Here is a 21886-nt window from a genome sequence, read left to right on the forward strand (position 1 = left end):
AAGCACTACAAAGAATTAGAAGCGAATATGAAGGAAAAGCCCTCTAGTTTAGACTTACAAGCAGAATATCTTTGACTCTCCAAGGAGTACCATTTTGGCTTGTGAAATTATACCAATTGATTAGGACTCTTCTACATTTCCATTAGGCAACACCATTTATTGAAGAGACTCTCTTGACTCCATTGTATGCTCTTGTCTCCTTTGTCAAATATTAATTGAGCAGAATGGCTTGGGTCAATTTCTAGGTTCTCTTTCTGTTCTATTGATCTATATGCCTGTTCTTGTGCCAATACCAGGCTGTTTTGATTATGGTGGCTTTGTAGTGTAACTTGAAATCTGGTATTGTGATTCCTCCAACTTTGTTTTTCTCAAAATTGCTGCACCTATTCAAGGTCTTTTTTAAATTTAATTTTATATTTTTTTAAATCCTCACCTAGAAGATTTTTCCACTGATTTTTAGAGAGAGTGGAAGAGAGAGGGAAAGAGAGAAACATCAACATGAGAAACACATCAATTGGTTGCCTCTTGCACGTGCCCTGACCAGGGCCCGGGGCGAGGAGGAGCCTGCAACCGAGGTACGTGCTCTTGACAGGAATCAAACCTGGGACCCTTCAGTCTGCAGGCTGATGCTCTATCCACTAAGCCAAACCAGCTTGAGCTCAGGTCTTTTTTATTTCATATAAATTTTTGGAGTATTTATGCTAGCTCTGTGAAATATGCTGTTTGTATTTTTCAAAAGTATATTTTATTGATTTTTTACAGAGAGGAAGGGAGAGGGATAGAGAGTTAGAAACATCGATGAGAGAGAAACATTGATCAGCTGCCTTCTGCACACCCCCTACTGGGGATGTGCCCACAGCCAAGCTACATGCCCTTGACCGGAATCGAACCTGGGACCCCTTCAGTCCGCAGGCCGATGCTCTATCCACTGAGCCAAACCAGTTAGGGCTGCCGTTTATATTTTAATAGAGATTGCATTGAATCTATAGATTGCCTTGGGTAGTATGGACATTTTAATGAAGTTGATTCCACCAATCCATGAACATGGTATATTCTTCCACTTGTTTATATCTTCTTCTTCCATCTCTTTTTTTTCAATGTCCCATAATTTTCCGAGTACAGGTCTTTTGCCTCCTTGGTTAAGTTTATTCCTAAGTATCTTAATTTTTGTTGTTGCAAGGGTAAATGGGATTGTTTGTTTAGTTTCTCTTTCTGAGAATTCATTATTGGTGTATAAAAAAGCCATTGATTCTTGAGTATTGATTTTGTATCCTGCTACATTGCCAAATTCATTTTATTAAATCTAGTAGTTTTTTGGTGGAGTCTTCAGGGTTTTCTATGTACAATATCATGTCATCTGCGAATAATGAGAGTTTTACTTCCTCCTTTCCAATTTGGATGCCTTTTATTTCTTCTTCTTGTCTGATTGCTGTGGCTAGGACTTTCAGTGCCATGTTGAGTAAGAGCAGTAAAAGTGGACATCCCTGTCTTGTTCCTGTTCTTAGGGAAAATGCTTTCAGTTTTTGCCCACTGAGGATGATGTTGGCGATAGGTTTGTCATAGATGGCCTTTTATTTATTTATTTATTATTATTATTTTTTTCCCCTTGACCTTCCCATATATGGCCTTTATCATGTTGACATGCTCCTCTACTCCCACTTTGCTGAGAGTTTTTATCAAAAATGGGTGTTGGATTTTGTCAAATGCTTTTTCTGGGTCTATTGATATGATCATGTGATTTTTCTCTTTCAATTTGTTTATGCCATGTATCATGTTTATTGATTTGTGAATATTGTACCAGCCTTGTATCCCTGGAATAAATCCCATTTATTCATGGTGTATGATCTTTTTAATATATTGCTGGATGCGATTTGCTAACATTTTGTTGAGGATTTTAGCATCTACGTTCATCAGGGATATTGGCCTGTAGTTCGCTTTCTTTGTAGTGTCTCTATCTGGTTTTGGAATTAGGAAAATGCTGACTTCATATAAAGAGTTTGGAAATGTTCCTTCTTCTTGGATTTTCTGAAATAGTTTGAGGAGTATAGGTGTTAGTTCTTCTTTGAATGTCTGGTAATACTCCCTGTGAAGCTGTCCGGACATAGGCTTTTGTTTGCTGCAAGTTTTTTGATTACTGCTTCTATTTCATCGTTGTTATTGGCCTATTCAGGTTTTCTGTCTTTTTTTTTTTTTTTTTTTTAATCCTCACTGGGGGATATTTTTTCCATTGATTTCGAGAGAGAGTGGGAGAGGAGGGGGAGAAAGAGAGAGAGCAACATCCATGTGAGAGAGACACAGTTACTGGCTGCCTCCTGCCTGCACCCCTACTGGGGCTGGGGAACCTGTAACGGAGGTACATGCCCTTTACCAGGAATCGAACCCATGACCCTTTGGTCCATGGGTTGATGCTCTAAACACTTAGCAACCGGCCAAGGCTGGAATTTTTCTTTCTTTCTTTTTAAAAAAAATATATTTTATTGATTTTTTACAGAGAGGAAGGGAGAGGGACAGAGAGTTAGAAACATCGATGAGAGAGAAACATCGATCAGCTGCCTCCTGCACACCTCCTACTGGGGATGTGCCCACAACCAAGGTACATGCCCTTGACCGGAATCGAACCTGGGATCCTTCAGTCCACAGGCTGACGCTCTATCCACTCATCCAAACCGGTTAGGGCAGAATTTTTCTATTAATTGATACTGTCCCCAAAACAAATGTTTGTTTCAGCTCTTTACATGAAGATGTTATTCTTTAATATTCCGTTAGGTAGAAAAAAAAATAAAAATATTCCATTAGGTAGAAAATCACATCTGATTGTTTTTAATCTTCTTTAATTATTACCAAATGTACCAAATAATTTCAGTCCTTTATCTTTAAATTGTCCATGTCCTCTGACCATGGACATATATTGAAGCTGTCTCCCCCCCCCCCCCCTTGGTTAGTCTTTGTGAATTTTAGGTAACCCAAATCTGAGGTCCTGCAGCATGGAACAAAAATGTCACAGAATATAAATTTATTTTGACTTAACAAAAATTATTTTAAGCTCTGACCGGGTAATTCAGTTGACTAGAGCATCAGCCCACTAAGTCAAGGTTGCAGGTTTGATCCCTGGTCAGGGTACATACAAGATTCAACCAATGAATGCATAAGTGGAGCAACAAATCGATGTTTCTCTCCTTCTCTCGCCCTTCCTCTCTCTTTCTCTCTCAAACAAATTTTTAAAAACAGGTAATATTTTACATATGCAATGTTTGACATGCTCCTCTGGAATTGGCTGAAAAGACTAAAATTATTTTTTAAAAATATATTTTTATTGATTTCAGAGAGGAAGGGAGAGAGCTAGAGAGATAGAAACATCAATGATGAGGATCATTGATCGGCTGCCTCCTGCACGTCCCCCACTGCGAGGGGTGGGGAGGGCGGGCGGGATCAAGCCCACAACCTGGGCATGTGCCCTCGGCTGGAATCAAACCTGGGACCCTTTAGTCCACAGGTCGACGCTCTATCCACTGAGCAAAACCGGCTAGGGCCTAAAATTCTTCATGTTTAAAGAACACCACCACCACAACTCTTTACTCTATGATGCAGCTATTCCACTTCTGGGTATTTATTCAAAGAAAACAAAAACATGTATTAAAAAGATATATGGACCTCTGTGTTCACTGCAGCACTATTTACAATATCCAAGGCATGGAAACAACCTAAGTGTCTATTGTCAGATGAATGGATAAAGAAGATGTGACATATGTACACAATGGAATACTCGTCAGCCACAAAAAATTTAAAAGAATTAAATCTTGCCATTTGGGACTACATGGATGGGCCTTGAGGATATTATGCTAAGTGAAATAAGTCAGACAAAGAAAAATAACACGATTTCACTCATATGTGAAATATATTTTTTAAAAAAGGACAAACAAAACCAACTCATAGATATGGAAAACAGATTGGTGGTTACCAGAGGAAAAGGGGGATGGTGAGGGGTGGGTGAAATGGGTGGTGGTGGGGGGGGGGGTGTCAATTTTGTGGTGATGGATGGAAACTAAACTTTTGGTGGTGATCAAGTTGTAGTACATACCCATGTTGAACTATAAAGTTACACATGTGAAACTTACACAATGTTAAAAACCAATTTACCACAATTTGGGGCGGGGGGGGGGGGGGTTGGGGAGGGGGGGGGCCGGGGGAAGAATGGGGTGAGACGTTCTCTTCGAAGGGAAAACGCAGGAGGGCAGTGGGGGACATTCGGCAGCCAGTGTGAGTGTCGGGGGAGGTAGGTTTGGAAGCCTGTCTTCGCGTCGGCCTGGGACTCAAGCTAAACTTGGGGCGGGGTGTCCTGGGTGCTCCTTTGTGGCGACCAGTGTAGCCCGTGGGAACTGCCCCCAGTGCCCACGTGGGCGCTGGGACATGGAACGTGTGGGCTGCCAGAGGCCAGCACACGGGGTAAGCGCTCAACACCGAGCGCTGTGTTTGGTGAATAAAAGAATGAAGCACAGGGAGAGCCGCAACCAGCTACTTCCCATCGCGCCAACATTTTAACTAGCGCAGTGCCTCCTCGTAACTTCCCTGAGTCCAGACCACCGCCGGAACCTTTGTTGCGCGCTACAGAGGTTGCAACTCGGGAAAATAGACAGAAGGATTCGGATCCTGACAGACGGGGGTTGGAGCCAATGAAAAAGGCAAGATGCGAATGCTGCAGCCAATCATAGAGGCAGAAAGAGTGACGTCGACGGAAGTGTAGCGGAAGTTCGGTAAACACCGATCCTAAACAGTTCTTCCGTGCTAGTGAGAAGAATAGGAGGCGAAAATGTCGGAGCGAAAAGTTTTAAACAAGTATTATCCCCCCGACTTTGACCCGTCAAAGATCCCGAAGCTCAAGCTCCCCAAAGATCGGCAGTACGTGGTGCGGTTGATGGCCCCCTTCAATATGAGGTGTAAGACGTGCGGAGAATACATCTACAAGGGTAAGAAGTTCAACGCGCGCAAGGAGACGGTGCAGAACGAGGTCTACCTGGGCCTGCCCATCTTCCGTTTCTACATCAAGTGCACGCGCTGCCTGGCAGAGATCACCTTCAAGACAGACCCCGAAAACACCGACTACACGATGGAGCACGGAGCCACGCGCAACTTCCAGGCCGAGAAGCTCCTGGAGGAGGAGGAGAAGCGAGTGCAGAAGGAGCGGGAGGACGAGGAGCTGAACAATCCCATGAAGGTGCTGGAGAACCGAACCAAGGACTCCAAGCTGGAGATGGAGGTGCTGGAGAATCTGCAGGAGCTCAAGGACCTGAACCAGCGGCAGGCCCACGTGGACTTTGAGGCCATGCTGCGGCAGCACCGCCTGTCCGAGGAGGAGCGACTGAAGCAGGAGCAGGAGGAGGATGAGAGGGAGACGGCAGCCTTGGTGGAAGAAGCCAGGAAACGAAGACTGCTGGAGGACTCCGATTCGGAAGAGGATGCTGCTCCTGCCCCGCCCCAGCCGGCCGCCCTGCCCAACCCCAGCCCCAACCCCACAGCAATCCTGGACGAAGGCCCGAAGGCGAAGAGGAAGATGGAGAGCTGGGAGCGGAGTGTGGGCACCCTTGGCAGCAAGCCCCAGCTCTCAGGCCTCGTGGTGGTGAAGAAAACAGCCTTGGATCGCAGCACCCCACAGGGCCAGCCGGCACCCACACTGGGCACTGTGAAGAACGGGAAAGCCGCAGACCCTGCACCCAGGACGCCCGGCAGCTCCTCTCTGAGCCAGCTGGGTGCGTATTCGGATAGTGAGGACAGCAGCAGCAGCAGCAACTGAGGCCCTTTTCCAGGACAAGGGTCATATGTCCACCTCCAGCCCGTGTTTGGGGCAGGAGGCCTTGTCATCAACCAGAGCACAACTGGACAAAAATTAATGTCTTGGAGGCGGGTGGGACCAGCCAGGGTTTCAGCTGAGGGACTCAGTTTCTCTCCGGTCCCCAACCACCAGCCCTTCTGGTCGTACCTCTAGGTCCAAAGCTCATGCTATTTTCCACCTGGTACCATGCATCTCTGGAGGAATGCATGGTCTCTTGGACAGTCCTTGAGATGTTAGCCATGTTTTGGGCATGTGAGTGAACCCACCCACCCCTGTTGGCTCCATCCCTTCCCACTACAAAATTGTCTGGAACCAATAAAAGGAACACACACAGAAAGACTTTATTTTGGGACTATTGCTGCAATTGGACATAATTCAAGTCAATTCCTATTTGAGGACACATTAAAATCCTAGAATAGTGAATTATGTATATACAGTAACTACAAGTGGAAGACATCCTGGCTGTTTTTAATTCACAACTGGTAGAAATTCATTTTTCAGAGGATGGACTCAGAACTCCAGACCAAGCTGCTGAAAAGAACTTTTCTGCTGACTGACTGCCCAGCTTGAACACTGGGATCCTGTGGGAGGGGCAGGAAGCCACTCACCCCCATGGACTCTGCTAGCAGATTTATCGCAAGGATCCTTTTTTGGACTTTTTAATATACCAAATAAGACTCTGCTTTAATAAAGTTTTGTTAAGTGAGTGTAAAATTGGTCCCTGTATCATTGGTTTGTACACTAATTAATGGTGTCTACATTCTATAAAGCTTTGTGCATCTGAGAATTCCATTAATGTATATGAAGAGAGGTTCTCTTTGACCATTTCACGCTTTGTTAAAAGCAGTTTTAAGGTGTGCTAATCTCAGTAATATCTCATAGGTATATGCCCATCTGCTCTCTGGGCTATTTTTCCACATGAAAATGACCCACTATTTGAACTTTGGTCACAGGCTAAGCATCGCTCATGAAACAGGTGACAGCACCTGCCATCACATCTTGATGAGTTGGACAGTAAAATGCCAAGACCACTTTGGTAAGTAATTTCTAACAAAATAACATCTGGTTGTTTTTTTTTTACTTGTTTTTAATTTATTTTTAGAGAAGAGAAAAAAACCACATCTATTTGTTCCACTTGTTTATGCATTCATTGGTTGATCTAGTATGTGCCCTGACCAGGGATTGAATCTGCAACCTTGGCGTATCAGGATGTACTAAACCTTATGTTTGCGCGCGGAGGGTAGTGACAGACGTTGTCCTCTTCCGAAACTGGTGGTGGAATCAGCCTGCTTCTACTCTGCAGCAACACCTCCCTGTCCACAATCACAGGCATTTATGGAATTTTAAGTTCTGTTGGCCTGTACAGCCTTAAAGACGGAGGATGCAATTTTAGAGAAAGAATGAATAAAACTGGATTCCTCTCAAATTGTAAAGAGGAAAGCCAGCCCTGGGGGGCAGCTTAAGGATCAAACTGGCTTTAAGCTACACACAAATATAAACTTCGATGAGAGAAAGACTTGCAGGTTAACTTGGTCTTGCATTCCCAACATTAAAATCTGAAGACATAAACAGACTAGCCGAGAGCAGCGGGTCTGCCTTTTAGAAGAAATCTATGTAAGGGGAGGATGCTGTGCAAATAAGCTGTAGCTGCAGGGGCTATGGTGCAATGGCTGTGCCCCAGGACACTGATGCCATCCTCCCTGGGCTCACCCTGGTTGGGCCACTTACTAAATGTGTGACGTGGGCAAATTACGTCACCTTTCTACACTTCATTCATTTAACAGATATTTATTAAGCATCTACTCTGTGCCAGGCACTGTACTAAGTATTGGGATACAACAGGGAATAGACAAAAATCCTTGTTCTTTTTGTGGGTGTGTGTGGGGGGGGGAGGGGGGGAGGGAGCAGGGGGTGATGTTTCTGGGGTGATGGTAATAATGATGACTTGGGTGGTGTTTTTAAAAATTCACTGAGGTGGCCGAAACCGGTTTGGCTCAGTGGATAGAGCGTCGGCCTGCGGACTGAAGGGTCCCAGGTTCAATTCCGGTCAAGGGCATGTACCTGGGTTGCGGGCACATCCCCAGTGGGAGGTGTGCAGGAGGCAGCTGATCGATGTTTCTCTCTCATCGATGTTTCTAGCTCTCTATCTCTCTCCCTTCCTCTCTGTAAAAAATCAATAAAATATATATATAAAAAAAATTCACTGAGGTGTATACACTATGTGCACTTTTCTGTATGTATAATTTACTTCAATGGTTTAAAAAATGTGTGGCCTTGTGACCACAGCTTTATTAAATGAGTTAAGTGAAGCACGCACAGAAAGTGGCTACTTTTATTAATACAGTGAAACTCCTTACTAAAGCAAACCAGGCCATCGGGGGACGTTCAGGAGCGATTCAGCTGGCTCTGCCCCGGGATTAACTCACAGAGCTCTTCCGTAAACCGATTACACATGGCTCATGCCTCTGTCGTGAAAAATGTGCTTTCTTTTTCTAACATAAAAAAGTAAGAGGCATTTTGTTAGCACTTGCAAACTAAGTGATGTAGAGCTGCTGTGAACACCTGGGTAGATTGTGCACTGCACAAGGGCTCCATAAGGGGCTGCCATGCAAGGTTTGTATATTTACTATCATTTTCTGGGGCCCAACCCCTGAGACTGGACTGTCTGGGCCTATGGTTCTCTAATCATTGAGTTGGAACAAACCGGCCTCACGCTTTGTCCATCAGCGTTTGTGATTCTGGATGATGGAAGTCTCCTGGTGAAGTGGGTTCTAGCTGGCCCCGGCACGCAGGCTCCTAGGTCTTCAACCCAGCAAATCAGAAGTGGGCCCAGACATCTGTACGTTTAACAAGCATTTCAGGTGACTTTCATGTCCAGGTGAGTGTAGGAAACCCTATTCTAACAGGGGCCTGAAATCAGGCTAACTTGAACTCAGTCCCTTCACTAATGGAGGGAAGGGGTGTGAGAAAGTGGGAGGCAACATTTAAGGTCAAAAAGGCTTGTATGTGGTGGGGAGAGGAGAAACAACCTGGGAAGCTGGAGCTTACTTTCTGATCCCCCCCCCCCCACGCCCCCATTTTAAAATAGATTTTAGAGTCAGAGAGGAAGGAAGAGAGGAAAACACCAATTTGTTGTTCCGCTTATTTATGCATTCATTGGTTGTTTCTGGCATGTGCCCTGACTGGGTATTGAACCCGCAGCCTTGGTGTATCTGAGCTACCCGGCCAGGGCAGCCTTCTGCCTTTTCCAGGCTGGGCCTGGGGAGAAGCTGTCTGCTGGAGTGCTGGTGAGTGTGCAGCATGCCTGCCCCGTGGGGGCAGGGGGCGGAGAGGGCTCTCATGGGACAGCCACAGGTCAAAGAGCAAAGTAGTCAGCTGTCTGCCCTCTGGTCCGGGCCTGGCCTGGGATTGGGCCACTGGGCCACCACCCTGGTAAGAGGATACATCTTTGCCTCATCCTACCCTAAGGATCAATAAAGCTTTGGGGACAGACGTAAGCCAGGCACTGAAGGTTGTGGGTTTGGATTAGTGACAGCCCAGGGGTTTGCAAATGGTTTTCCAGCCCTGCGTTCCAGTCCCCAACCCCAACCCCAACCCGTCATTTCCTGTGCGCAGAACGAAGTTGAGGCTAGAACTTGAGTCTACGCTGGAATCCCACAGCCCTTTTAACAGGAGCAGTGATCAGCCCCGGAGGTGGGCAGTGGGGGACAGACCCAAAAATACCATCCTTCAAGGCCTCACTGACCAGAGGGAATGAAATCCCAGTTTGTTCCACTCTCCATAGCCTTGGCTGCCCCAGCTTGGGGAAGAGGCTGAGCCCAGGCTGAGGGCACCCCTCACCCCAGAGCCTCTTCACCAGAAGATGAAGAATCGGGGGCACCTCAGCAGTGCATCCCCTCCTGCCCACTGGGCCCAGCCCAGGGGAGTGAGGGTCTTCGTGTGGGTGCTCACAGGGGACGTGGTGGGGGCCGGGTGCTGGTGGGACCTCCCACCATTCTCTCCTTCTAAGAAACAACAGCTGCTTCCTATTTTCCTTTTAAAAGAGGCTTGCTGGTGGAGGTAGGTTACGGCCAAGAAACCCAACCAAACCAGTTCAATGTGAATCACACTGCCAGTGCCAGGCACTGGGGGTGGCGCCCTGGCGGCTGTGGGGTAGTGGAGACAATGCTGGGCTTGCAGTCTGGAAACCAGGGTCTGCGTGCCAGCTGTACACCGAACAGTAGGACTTGGGGCATGTCCCCTGACCTGAGCCTGTTTCCTTTGCTACAAAATGGGGTAACAGCACCCAGTCCACAGGTGGGAAAGCGAAGCACTCTGCAGTGCCGTTGTCATCACTACTGCCACCGCCCGATCCCTGCCCTCAGGGCAGGCTGGGCAATGTCTCCACTCCATCCCCCCAGAGGCCAGCCTCAGGACAGGCTGGGCAATGCCTCACCCCCCCCCCCCCCCCCAGAGGCCAGCCTTCCCTGCTCCCAGAGGACATGGTGTAACCAGCTGTCCTCGGGGGACTGGGCTGTCCTCCCCCTTAGGCTCCAGGGACAACAGCTAGAGCAAGAGTGATCAATCAGGGAACAAGGTTCAAGACCAACAGGCAGGGCCACATGGAGGTGGGAATGAGGGCAGCCAGGTGCTCAGGGCAAAAATGAGGCCCCTCCTGGCCTGAGGGAGGGGCTAGGCACTGTGCTGGGCCTCACCCCACGCCTGCCCTTTACCCCAAAATAGTCCAGGCCCTCCCCATCCTCAGCCCCCAGGGCTGGAAAGTCAAGGGCAGGGAAGAACAGCAAGGGGCTCAAGGCCCCTCTGAGGGGCTGAAGGTGACTCAGCAATCAGAAAAAAGGCCAAAAGGTTTTTACTCTGTGAACCCTGGGGAGGGCCAGGCAGAGCACAAGGTGTCCACAGGAGGATGAGAGAAAGGAGGGGTGGGGCCTGCAGTCTTGCTTTCCGGTGGGGGCAGGCGTGCCCGCCCCACAGGGGCCAGAGGGCTCCAGTCCTGGGGCCCAGCGACACCTGCCGCCCTGAGTTCTCGGGGAGTCCTGACCCCGCATGGCCTGCCTGAAGCCTTGCCAGGAGAGAAATGCTTGGCAGCGGGAAAAGGCCAGCGTGGGCTGACGTAGCCATCTGAGTTCTTCCAGAGCTGTGCCTCTCCCCCACAGGAAGAGGACCCAGCGAGGCCGGGAGGACCCGGGGCCGGGAGAGCTGCATCTGCCTGCCAGAGCCGGGCCCCAGATTCTTCCACCTCCACGTCAGGAGTCTGGGTTCAGGGGCTGCCAGGTTAGGCTCAAAGCTCATCAGGGGGGCTGTGTGTGAGGGGAGATGCCTGCTGGATGCCCTCGTCCTCCTCGGGGCCGGGGTCTCCCAGCTCCTTCCTCTGTTTGCTGCCGCTGCCACCGGATGCCTTGGCCCGGCTGCTCTTCTTCTTGGACTTCTTCCCTCCCAGCGCGGCCGTGTCCCCCTTCTTGCCGGACCACTGCTCTGCTAGGCAACCTGCGGTGAGGAGGAGAGACTGGTTTGCTGGGCGAGGAGCCCTGCTTGGGGAGCCGCCGGGAATGGCTGCCTGACACCCAGGTCCCTATCCCACCTCACTGTGGCCCAGGCCCCGCCAGGGCACCCGAGTTCTCTGCGTGTTGTTCTGCACCTGGCTTGGTGCCTCTCACCCACCCGGTCACGCCAAGCTCCCAGGGGGCAGTGATTTGTTTTAATTTTTAAAATTGATTTCAGGGTGGGGGGCGGGGGAGGAAGGGGAGAGAGACATCGATTGGCTGCCTCCTATACTCACCCCGGGGACTGAACCTGCAACCTGGGTATGTGCCCTGATGGGGAATTGAACCCACCATTTCGGTGTACGGGACGATGCCCAGCCAACCGAGCCACCCAGGCAGGACGACACCCTCCCTTTCTTATTTCTTTTCCCTGCCTCCTCCCTCCCTCAGACTCACTGGTGTCCTTGCCCTTCAGCACGTGGTTGGCGCAGAGGAACTGCGTCAGGTCCTGCTCCTGGTGGTTCCGGTACCAGTCCTCGATCACCTCCTCAAACTCCTCCACCAGCACGTCGCACTGTTAATCACAACCTCGCGTTGGCAAGGCCCCAGCGCTGGCTCCCTTCAGAGGAGCCCAGCGGAGCCTCAGCCCACACAAGACAGGCGGCGGCCGGGTTCTCCTGCGCAAACCGCAGCCAGAGGTGAGAGGACCCATGTCCCTCGGCTCTTGGCGGCCTTCCTCGGCAGCAGCCGCCGCGGGCCGAAGGGCCTACCTGCTTCTTGAGGTCCGCCACCTCCGCAGAGGTCTCGTTCCACAGCTCGTAGGGGATGTCCATCACCACCTTGACCCCTTTGTGTACCAGGTTGTGTAGCGTCTCAAAAGTCTCTGACATGCCCTGGAAGAGGCGACCGGACATGAGAGGGGGTCCCTTCCCGCCTCCTGCCCTCCTCAGCAGGGCTGCTGCAGGCCCAAGGACCAGCTCTGAGGAGCCAAGACCTCTAAGGTTCCTCACACTTGACCGCACCCTCCTCTCCCCTACACATGCACGCGCCCACACACGCCCTGTCCTGCCTCCCCACGCCTTATCCTTTCCAACAGGTCTGCTGTTGCCCTCAGGCCCTCTGAATGGACACTCCTTTTCCAGGATCCGTTTGCCTTGGCTCCCCCTGCACTGTGGCTGGGCTCACGCACTCCCCACCCCCAGGCCCGCTCCCTGCGGAGGTTCTTCCTAGGGCTTGTGTCTTTCCTCACTGGGGAGAGGGCAGGGGCAAGGCAGGAAAGACTCTTTGTTCCATTTCTGCCAGCTACCTAGGTTTCTCCCCGGAGACCGCAAACTACCTTCCCAGAGATAATGCACACAAACACATGCAAACAGACAAATACATCCTCCTCGCCCACCCACACTTCTTACAGAGCAGTAATGTATATCTCGCACACTATTCTGACTTTTTTATTTAGTGACACACGTTGGAGGAGATTTTAGCTCAGACCTTGCAGAGCCACCTCATTCTTTGTTTTTCAGGTGTATAACAGGCCACTGAATCAATCTATTTAGCCACGCCCTGACTAATGGATGGTTGTTTCTAATTTTCTTGTTATGAAAAATAACTTTTTACATTCTTACATTAAAGCAAATATGAATGTATTCTTAACTAGGGTACAAAATTCATACAAATTTTATTTTATTGTTAAATAGTTTATTGATTTTGAGAGAGGAGGGGAGAGAAACATCGAAGTGAGAGCACAACATCGATAGGCTGCCTCCTGCATACCCTCCACCGGGGAGGGAGCCTGCAACCTGGGCATGTGCTCTGAGTGGGAATCAACCCGAGACCCTTTGGTGGACGGGATGACGCCCCACCAACGGTGCCACACCAGCCAGGGCCAAATTCACACTGATCTCCTTTGCTAGGAGGGGACTTTGGTGAAGCGATGTGCCAGGCGCTGAAGATGTAGACAAAGAAATGTGGGCCTTGTTGTAAAAACCTCCTTCTCCAGGGGGAGAAGCATTGGTGGTGTAGTAAGTGCCTTAGATGTCACAGAGGCACCTGACGGAGGCTGAGGTATGTGCCCTGTGGTCCCAGAGGAGGACCAGGGTAATCACCACCAAGAGTCTTTTGGCTCTTCTCTGAACCCTGATTTCCCGACTTCCCCCTGCACTAGGGCTTTAGGCCCCCGGGGGCTGCACTCTGGAGCATTTCCGCCAGTCTGGACTGAGGCCGGATCCTGACGGGCAGGCCCGCCATCATGAACGTGCCTATTGCCCAGGAAAAGTCAGGCCACCCAGGACAGGAGGAGAGCAAACAGCAATCCACAAGAATGGGAAGAGGCCACAGGGGGAAGCTCCAGGGCAGGGTCATCAAATCACACCCACCCCAGCAGACACTCAGCCACATGCAGGCCCCACCCCAGCAGGGAACAAGGACAAGCACAGTCCCACCTTGGCAAATCGGTTGCTGCCGGTCCGCTCCTTGTGCAGGCTGTAGTCCAGGAGCCTCTTGCAAATGGTCTCGGTGACTTCGATTAACCGTAAGTCCCTGTGGAGACAGCAGCACGAGGGGGGCTGAGCCCCCCTCCCAGCCCCGGTGGGTCAGTGGTCCGTCCCGCAGCCCTGCTACCCCAACGCCTGCGCATCTCACCAATGGGAAGTCAGAGCTGGAAGGGAGATAGGTCATCTGGTCTGGGTGCTCTGAAATGCTGGAACACAGACCAGAGAGACAAAACTTTAACAGCTCTACGGGAAGGAATTTTTTTTTTTTTTTTATAAAGCTTGATGCTGTAGGTTTTTTTAAATAAAGCAAAATGTATAGCATTTTGATGTTAAAATATTTAATTTTGAAAGGAGGCCCTAACCGGTTTGGCTCAGTGGCGAGAGCCTCGGCCTGCAGACTGAAGGGTCCCAGGTTCGATTCCGGTCAAGGGCATGTAACTTGGTTGCAGGCACATCCCCAGTAGGGGGTGTGCAGGAGGCAGCTGATTGGTGTTTCTCTCATCAATGTTTCTAACTCTCTATCCCTCTCCCTTCCTCTCTGTAAAAAATCAATAAAAATATATATTTAATTTTGAAAAGAAGATCATAGCTGATGGAAGTTTTATGCCCTTTTTTTTGGTTTGTTTTTGATATTTATACCTGGCAAAATTAAATGTTGGTAATCTTGTGTTACCAATATTTTTTAAATTGCATTGGTCCATGAAATCCAAGAGTCTGGGAATGACAGTCTAGCTTTTACAGATGAGGAATGTGAAGCCAGAGCAGTTAAGGGATTTAGGAAAGCCACCCAATTAGTTGGGGTGTAGAACCAGTGGGCGAATTTAGGTCTCAGTTAGAGCTGCCTCCCACTGGTGGGTCTGCCCGGCTAGAAGGGGGAAGGGAACTCCAGGCTGCTGAAGCCTGGGAACAAAGCCGGCCGGCCCAGGGGTCCCATTCACTTACGACTTGGTGTACTTGACTCCGGAGGCCTTCCGGTCCAGGATACCGTAGCCTGTGTCAAGGACCTCCTTGGTCTTGCCAGTTTCCTCAAAGGCTGACTTCAGCTCCACGGCCACGTATTTGCACACTGGGAGAGGGAGACACAGCACAGCCGACTGAGTACACGTGTCCTTTGGGAGCCCGCTCCCAGCAAGAAAGACTCAAGTCAATGCCTCTCCCAGCCTGGGTGAGTCCGGCTGGGGCAGAGAAGGCATTGGCACTGCCCCGTGTCCACTCTTGGCCCTTATCCCACTGACTTCATTCCTCCCAGCTCCTCTGCCCCCCCACAATCATTTTAGTTTTAAAATTTCCAAACATATAGAAAAGCTGAAAGAGTACCATGAACATATGCCTTCCGTTCATATTCAACAGTGGCTCATGATTTACCAACGGCTCTCTCCAATACATAACATGAAACAATGTGATAATATATCTCCTCAATTTATGGAGTGAGCAGAAGTAGGTTTACAGTTGTGTCACAGAAATAATACAATAATAAATAATACAAGAATAAACTGTTTTTGCATGCTCACGACTGTGAACTTCCTTTTGCCCACACCTGTATACATTGTGTTTTTGTTGCATACATTGTATTTGCTAAGCCATTTTGAAAGTAAGTTGCAGACATCACCATCTCTCACCCCTAAATATGTTATCAGGCATATCCTGAGAGACAGGACCTGCTCCTACCTAACCGCAGAACAATTTTGATTACTTGGAAAATTGACAGTAATTCCAAGGTCATCTAATACTTTGTCCATATTCAAATTTCCCCAATTGTCCCCTACATGTCTCCTATGGCTGTTTTACCGCTGGATTCCATATGTTGTGCGACACCAGCTCTCTATTCCCGCACAGTTAACTTTGCTCGGCCCCCTCCAGAAGCCTTGTTTCTATTGCTTCTTCTCCCTTCCAGGGACTCAGGCTAATGGAGCAGGAAGAAGTATAAACAAATAATTCTCACTGACACGGAAGGATACCACTGAGGCGTGAAGCGCCTTAAGCCTTAGGAAGTGCTTATTGCCCTCCAGCGACCTTGGGGATTTTCTACCCATTCTCCCAACTTCACCATAAGTCTCCTCCCCCAGGAATCCTTTTCTGTAGGATTCCCACCTGCTCTTTCTTTCTTTTTTTTAGTTCTCATCCAGAGAGGAAGGGGGAGAGAGAGAGAGAGAGAGAGAGAGAGAGAGAGAGAGAGAGAGAAAGAAACATGGATGTGGGAGAGAACCATCCATTGGTTGTCTCCCATACCGACCCTGACTGGGAATCGAACCCACAACCTAGGGATGTGCCCTGACTAGGAATCGAACCCGCCACCTTTCAGTGTACGGACGACACTCCAACCAACTTAGCCATCCTCCCCGCGCCCCCCCCCCCCCCCCCCCCGCCACCTCCACACACACACACACACACCAGCCAGGGCTAATCCCCACCTGCTCTTGGTTTCATCCCAGGACTGTGCAGGATCCATGCTCTCACTGAGGGCCTTTGGTCATTTCACGTGTCTCTCTAATCAGACCACAGGAGTACCCAGAGTGAGTGTGTGTCCTGGATTTGTTCTGTGTTCTTCTAGTCTGGGACTCTGTATGTGTCGGATGCATGATAGGTGTTGCTGAGGGAGACTGTGTTTGTGGTTGAGCAGCTTCTGATGCCTCTGAATAGAACAGGGTCTGAAGGCTACAAGCAAGCCATCAGCATTGTTATAACACTGAGGTAGAGTTGGGTAGAGAACCAATTACCATCACAACAGATGCGTCCCCTGGAGGCTTGCTTGGTGGAACTGTAACATGTACATTACTAGACGGCCTGGAGAACTGGGACACACGAAAATTCCAACATAGAAGCTGGTGATCTCAGAGTCCGCAATGAACTGAGGGCGACTCACTTCCCTGGCTCTCCATCCAGGACCATCTGGGCTCCCTTCCCCCTGCTGCCCTGTACTTTGTGCAAGATCATCGTTTTTCTGGCTCCTCTGCCCCCTTCTCCCACGCCCTCAGCACGTAGTATTCCAGGCCCAGAAGGATGGAACCCATCAACCTACCTCTCTTGTACGCATCGGCCAAAACCTTGCTTCTCAACTCTTCCAAACTTTACCTCTTCAAGACCCCCTCTGGGGACCCAGACTTGGGGGGAGACTCACGCACCCACCCCAGACACTCGCGGGCATGCACGTACTCTTTTTCTGGGCAAGTTCTCCTTTCTCTGTGCCAAGGCCTGTTCCACTCAGGCTACTGAGCCAGGAGGCAGGCTCTGTGGGCCAGACACGGTCAGCATTTAATAACAAAATGATAAATAAAAGTAAATACACTATTAAGAGCCTAAGGGTTGGGGTTTGCCAAGCCTTCCTGTGACTAAAAATCTTTTCAAGGAATCTTTATCAGTTACCTACAAAATAAGGTTGCACTAGAATGATCTCAAAGATCCTTGCCAGCCCTACGCTTCTATGAGTCTGTGAATGCCTCTAAGGAAAAGAAATGTGAGCTTCTGAGAATAATATGAGAGACAGTCGGGCCTCTTTGGTATCAGAATAAAATAGCGAACAGAGAAGAGGAAGCGAAACCCCCAAAGGGACCCGGTCAGCACTGGAGGAAGAGGGAGTGGAAAGCATGCAGCCCTCTGTCTGTTCAAGGGAGAGAGGGAGAAGGCACAGGCTGGACTGCATCCCGGGCGATGGCCCGGGCGATGGCCCGGGGCGACGGCCTGTGACCTCGGCCCAGCTTGGAAGCATCTCACCTTTCATCCCTCAAAGGGAAGGATTATGTGCTCTAAACCCTTCCGGCCCCCCACCTCCCAGTGCTTAGGGGACATCTGGCCTGCAGTAGGCTGTGAATTGGGACGAAACAGATTCATAGCCAACTTTCTGGGTGGCCTGGGGTTAGGGAGGTGGGAAGGAGAATGGAGGGGAGGAAGAAAAGGTGGGTCCTTCACAGTGCCGGATCTCTGCTTCCCTTCTCTTCCTCTCTCTCTCTCTCTCTCTCTCTCTCTCTCTCTCTCTCGGTCCACACCTGCACCCCCAGGTCTTTGGGATGCTCTCTTTTTCCATATTCCTAAAATCTTCCTCCCTCACAAAGTCCCCCCAGGTTCTAGTCTCTCAAAGTGACCCCTTAAGCCTCAGCCCCTCCTCCTTCCTCCACACACCCCCACAGCCCCGTTTATTTATATTTATTCCAAAAATATCTGAGACAAGGTCTCTGTCCCCAGGGAGCTCACAGCTGGCGAGGAGGCAGCCAGGCACAGAGACGGGGTTGTGGTGAGGGTACAAGGAGGAGGGTCGGGTTCTTCTTCCCCAGGACCAGTCATCGAATCCTTTCAGTTCCTCAAACCCGGCCCTGCGCTGCGGTTTCCTGCGTGGGCCTCTCCTTACCGCTCTTCCCCGGCCACTCCTACCTTCTCTTCGCTTCCTATGCGGGGCCTCTCCCGACTCCCCTCCGCACCCAGCCTTCCCCCACCCCTGGGAGACGGGCTGGGGCTCTCCCGGCCCCCAAACCCTGGCTTTCATCCATCAAGGCATCTACTGCCCTGACGGCAATGGTTTGTCTTTACGGGTCTGTGAGCTCCCGGTGCACCGAGACCCGCTCTCTCGCCCGCCCTGTGTCCCGGGGTCCCGCTCAGGAGCCAAGACCTTCCGCCCCCGAGTTCCCGCAAGCCTGGCCCCGCCCTCGGGGCGCCCCGCGGGCCCCGCCCCTCACCTTCGCATTTGCTGGGCAGGCGAACCCAGTCGGTCTCCTCGGCGCGGGCCTGGCTCGGGCCCAGCTCCGGGGCCGGCGGCAGCAGCAGCAGCGGCAGCAGCAGCAGCCAGCGGGTCCCGGGCCGGGGCGCGGGCTCGGGCAGTGGCTCCATGGCCCAGCCGGACCCCACCCGGAGGGCTGCGCTCCCCACGGTGCGCGCTGGGCAGCTCCTCGCAGATGCTTCCTGGATGCACACGTGCCTCGCACCCCGGCACCGCCGAGCCCCCACCCCAACCCTCCCCTGGCCCCCGGGCCCGCCCCGGAGCCGACGAGGCCCGCGGACTGCGCAGCCAATGGGCTTTTCGGGGTTCGCCCTCTAGCAAATGGAAGGATGAGCTCTTTTCTGTCTGGGCCAATGAGAGAGAGGATGGTGTCCTCAGCGACCAATGGCAACATCTTTTCCCACCCCCTAACGGGGGCTCTGGGCGGGGCTGGAGGACTAGGTTGGGGTGTGTGTGTGTGTGTGTGTGTGTGTGTGTGTGTGTGTGTGTCTGTGTGTGTGCAGTGGGGGAGAAGGGGGGGCAGCCGCTGGGCCAAGTCTGGGGTGCGGCTTGCTGGTCCTAGGAGAGGTGGGAAAGGCCGCCTGCGCCGCCTCTCCGCTTCCTTTCACGTCACTTCCCCCCGGGGGCGTCATGCTTGGGATCCGACTGAGCAGCCGTTTTTTTAAGTTTTATTATTACTGCTGCTGTTGCTACTGCCAGCCACGCTCCTAGGCGCTGTGGGTGAGAGCCCAGGGCTCAGACAGTCCCCGGCCTTTCAATAGCTCTTTTCGTGCCCAGCGTCCCTAGGTTTGTCCCAGCGAGAACCAAACACATCACTTCCTATCCGAGCCTCGCTTTCTAGTGGTGTGATGACTAACGGACCCTTCCAGCGGCTATTGGAGGCTTGCCTGCTCCTGGGAAGTTCAAATAGGTTAATGGGATTAAAGCGTATAGAGCAGGTTGTAAAAAGTTCTCGCAGTAATTCCCTGTAGCATCAGTCCTTGAATGCCGTATTATTTATTCCTTTGGATTCTGAGCTCATAGAAGGCAGGGACTTGATTTACTTAGGTCCAGGAGCCCTCCTGAAAAATAACATTAAACCAGTCTCGGTGGGGATGGAGTCTGGGGCAGGGCAGGACTGGGGGCATTGGGGCATTGGGGAGGGGTGCTGAAGCTAAGGGAAACCCTGCTTCCAGAATGAGGAGACCTTTACTGAGGCAAGACTCAGTGTGGCAGGAGCCCTGGGCTCAGTGTGGGGACTGCCACCCCGGAAGGGATGATGACTGGATGAAGTCTGAGGCTGTGACTGGACATGCCCCCACCCTGACCCAGCCTACCCCTTCTCAGTCTGTGTGTTGGGGGAGCAGCTGGCCCTGTGGGGATGGTGGACAGATTCATCCCTAGAACTTGTGGGACCCCCCCCCCCCATAATCCAAAAAGAGGTGGGAGAATCTTCTGACGGGCTGGTGAGGGGTGGGCAGTGGAGGAGACAGTGAGGGTTTTCATGGACCAGCAGCGAAGAGGGCACAGGGGCTCAAGGAAGCTGGAGGTGTCATTGACACCATATGGAGGGTGTGTGTGTCCGTATTAGAGCATAGTTTCCCACCGATACCTTGGGAAAGTAACACCAAGATAGTGTTACTGAAGACTGGAGAAGAACCAAGCAACGCTTAGAGAGGTGGAGTTACACTTTATTATTATTATATTATTATTACTAGAGGCCCAATGCACGAAATTCATGCAACAGTGGGCCTTCCCTCCCCTGGCTGCTGGCACTGGCTTCCCTCTGGCACCTGGGGCCCGGGCTTCCCTCGCAGGTCGTCCAGTCTAATTAGCATATTACGCTTTTATTATTATAGATTACGTGCGGGCTGAGAGAAAACTGTATTTCAAATTCTGGGCCCCAATATGGAGGAAGTTTCCCTATTTATATCTTTTTTACCTTCTTTGTCTCCCAAATATGGGGTCTTCCGGTCCCCTTTGCAAATTCTTAATTAAAGAGCCCTATGTGCTGGGGCTTTGAGACCTCAACCAGAGGCCTGGCCTGGCGCCAGCACTGATAACTTCGTCTGGGGAAGGTTTATGGCCTCTCTGGAATGGGAGTAGTCTTATTTTCATTATTATTTTAGCCAGCAGGCATTTACAGGAGCCACAATAGCAGGGTTAAAAACTCAAACAGCAGTTTTTATATAAGATGGATGCTTCATTCCCCACTGGTTTTATGTACATGAGTCAAATCATTGACTCTTGGCGGTTGTTAACATTGTTAACCTACTCAGCTTTGAGGTTTCCTTTACCAAGTCCTATAAAGAGAATTAATAATACGGTGCATGTGAAAGTTTTATCTTTAGAGAATCCTTTTGTCTGTGCTGCCTTAAGCCACAGTGGGATCCCGTCGACCTTGACTGCCGTGGGGTGGTCCTTTCCAGGTAGGAGTCAGTCCCCATGTAGTAAATTTCTTTACCCAAACAGAGTCACCAGGTTGGAAATTTAAAATGTGTCTATATTCAAATAGTCACAGCTGTCCTGCAGTAGGGTGCCCCGTACTTGGCTTGTCCTTAAACTACCTGTGGCCTCTGGGGGGGGTGACATGGCCTCTCAGAATGGATAAGGGAGTAGCGCTTCCACATGAGCTTTATCCCTTTGCAGGGTCTCACATGTCACAGGACCTCACAGGGTCTGTAATTCCCGCGACAGAGGGCTGGTACTCACCACTTCCCCTGTTCTATACAGGCCTCCCCCAGGCTCCTAAAGTTGAGGTTTGTGCCACCCCTGACATGGGCATGGTCACACAGGCCTGCAAGGCAGTACACAGGCTGCCAGTTGTCTTTCAATAGAGACCAAAACCTGATGGGTATCTTTCTTTGCCTATTTGGGCACCTGCCCTTTTGGCAACTGCATTCAAGAATTAAAGGTTAATATAACATGTTTATATAATGAAGTACAATATTGGCACTGTGGCCACTTCAGGCAGCCAAATTTTGTGCTACCAAACATGACACCTGGTAGGGCTATACAAACATCGCAGGGAGGTGACGGAAGTCCATTTTTGACCTTCTCATACGAGCAAAACTGTCCTTGTCTCTCTGGAGTCATGTCCATGAAGACGCAGGCATTAATAAGTCTATTATACAGTTTTCTGCAGGCCACTGTCAGGGCTGTACGTGGCAGCCAGTTCTTCTTTCCAGCCACAAACACAGTCTGTCCAATTTCCCTAAAATGTATTCTGGCACGAGAAAAAGTTGTTTTGCTGCACACAGGCAGCTTAACCCCTATACACCTGGGCTTGGACCTCTGCCTAGCAAACTGCAGTCTGTAAGTTCAATATGCAGCCTCTGGTCCTCCTAACCCAATGGGTTCTCCGCCCGTCCCTTAGTCAGACTCCTCCTCTCTAGGAGAGTCT

At 50.6% G+C, this 21886-nt stretch overlaps 2 protein-coding genes across 5 annotated transcripts; one reads left to right on the forward strand and one right to left on the reverse strand.

Moving 5' to 3' along the window:
- Positions 1 to 4517: 4517 nt before the first annotated feature.
- Positions 4518 to 6541, forward strand: YJU2 (YJU2 splicing factor homolog). The gene has a single exon (XM_036316960.1). The coding sequence runs from the start codon at positions 4808 to 4810 to the stop codon at positions 5786 to 5788; it is 981 nt and encodes a 326-aa protein (XP_036172853.1). The 5' UTR covers positions 4518 to 4807; the 3' UTR covers positions 5789 to 6541.
- A 4112-nt stretch (positions 6542 to 10653) lies between these two features.
- CNPY3 (canopy FGF signaling regulator 3) lies at positions 10654 to 18750 on the reverse strand. 4 transcript variants are annotated; one of them, XM_036316964.1, is made up of 7 exons: positions 18464 to 18745; positions 14739 to 14862; positions 13944 to 14002; positions 13746 to 13879; positions 12078 to 12200; positions 11764 to 11881; positions 10654 to 11311 (listed from the first exon to the last, which is right to left on the reverse strand). In XM_036316964.1, the coding sequence occupies exons 1-7, from the start codon at positions 18612 to 18614 to the stop codon at positions 11106 to 11108; spliced, it is 915 nt and encodes a 304-aa protein (XP_036172857.1). In that variant the 5' UTR covers positions 18615 to 18745; the 3' UTR covers positions 10654 to 11105. The 4 variants fall into 4 exon arrangements, 3 of the variants coding, with proteins under 3 accessions (XP_036172857.1, XP_036172855.1, XP_036172856.1); XM_036316962.1 differs by lacking the exon at positions 13944 to 14002 and having other exon boundaries at positions 13746 to 13842; positions 18464 to 18744; XR_004968791.1 differs by lacking the exon at positions 10654 to 11311 and having other exon boundaries at positions 13746 to 13842; positions 13945 to 14002; positions 18464 to 18747.
- Between the last annotated feature and the right edge of the window lie 3136 nt (positions 18751 to 21886).

Source organism: Myotis myotis, unplaced genomic scaffold (genome assembly GCF_014108235.1).
Source record: "Myotis myotis isolate mMyoMyo1 unplaced genomic scaffold, mMyoMyo1.p scaffold_m19_p_7, whole genome shotgun sequence".
Classification (NCBI taxonomy): domain Eukaryota; kingdom Metazoa; phylum Chordata; class Mammalia; order Chiroptera; family Vespertilionidae; genus Myotis; species Myotis myotis.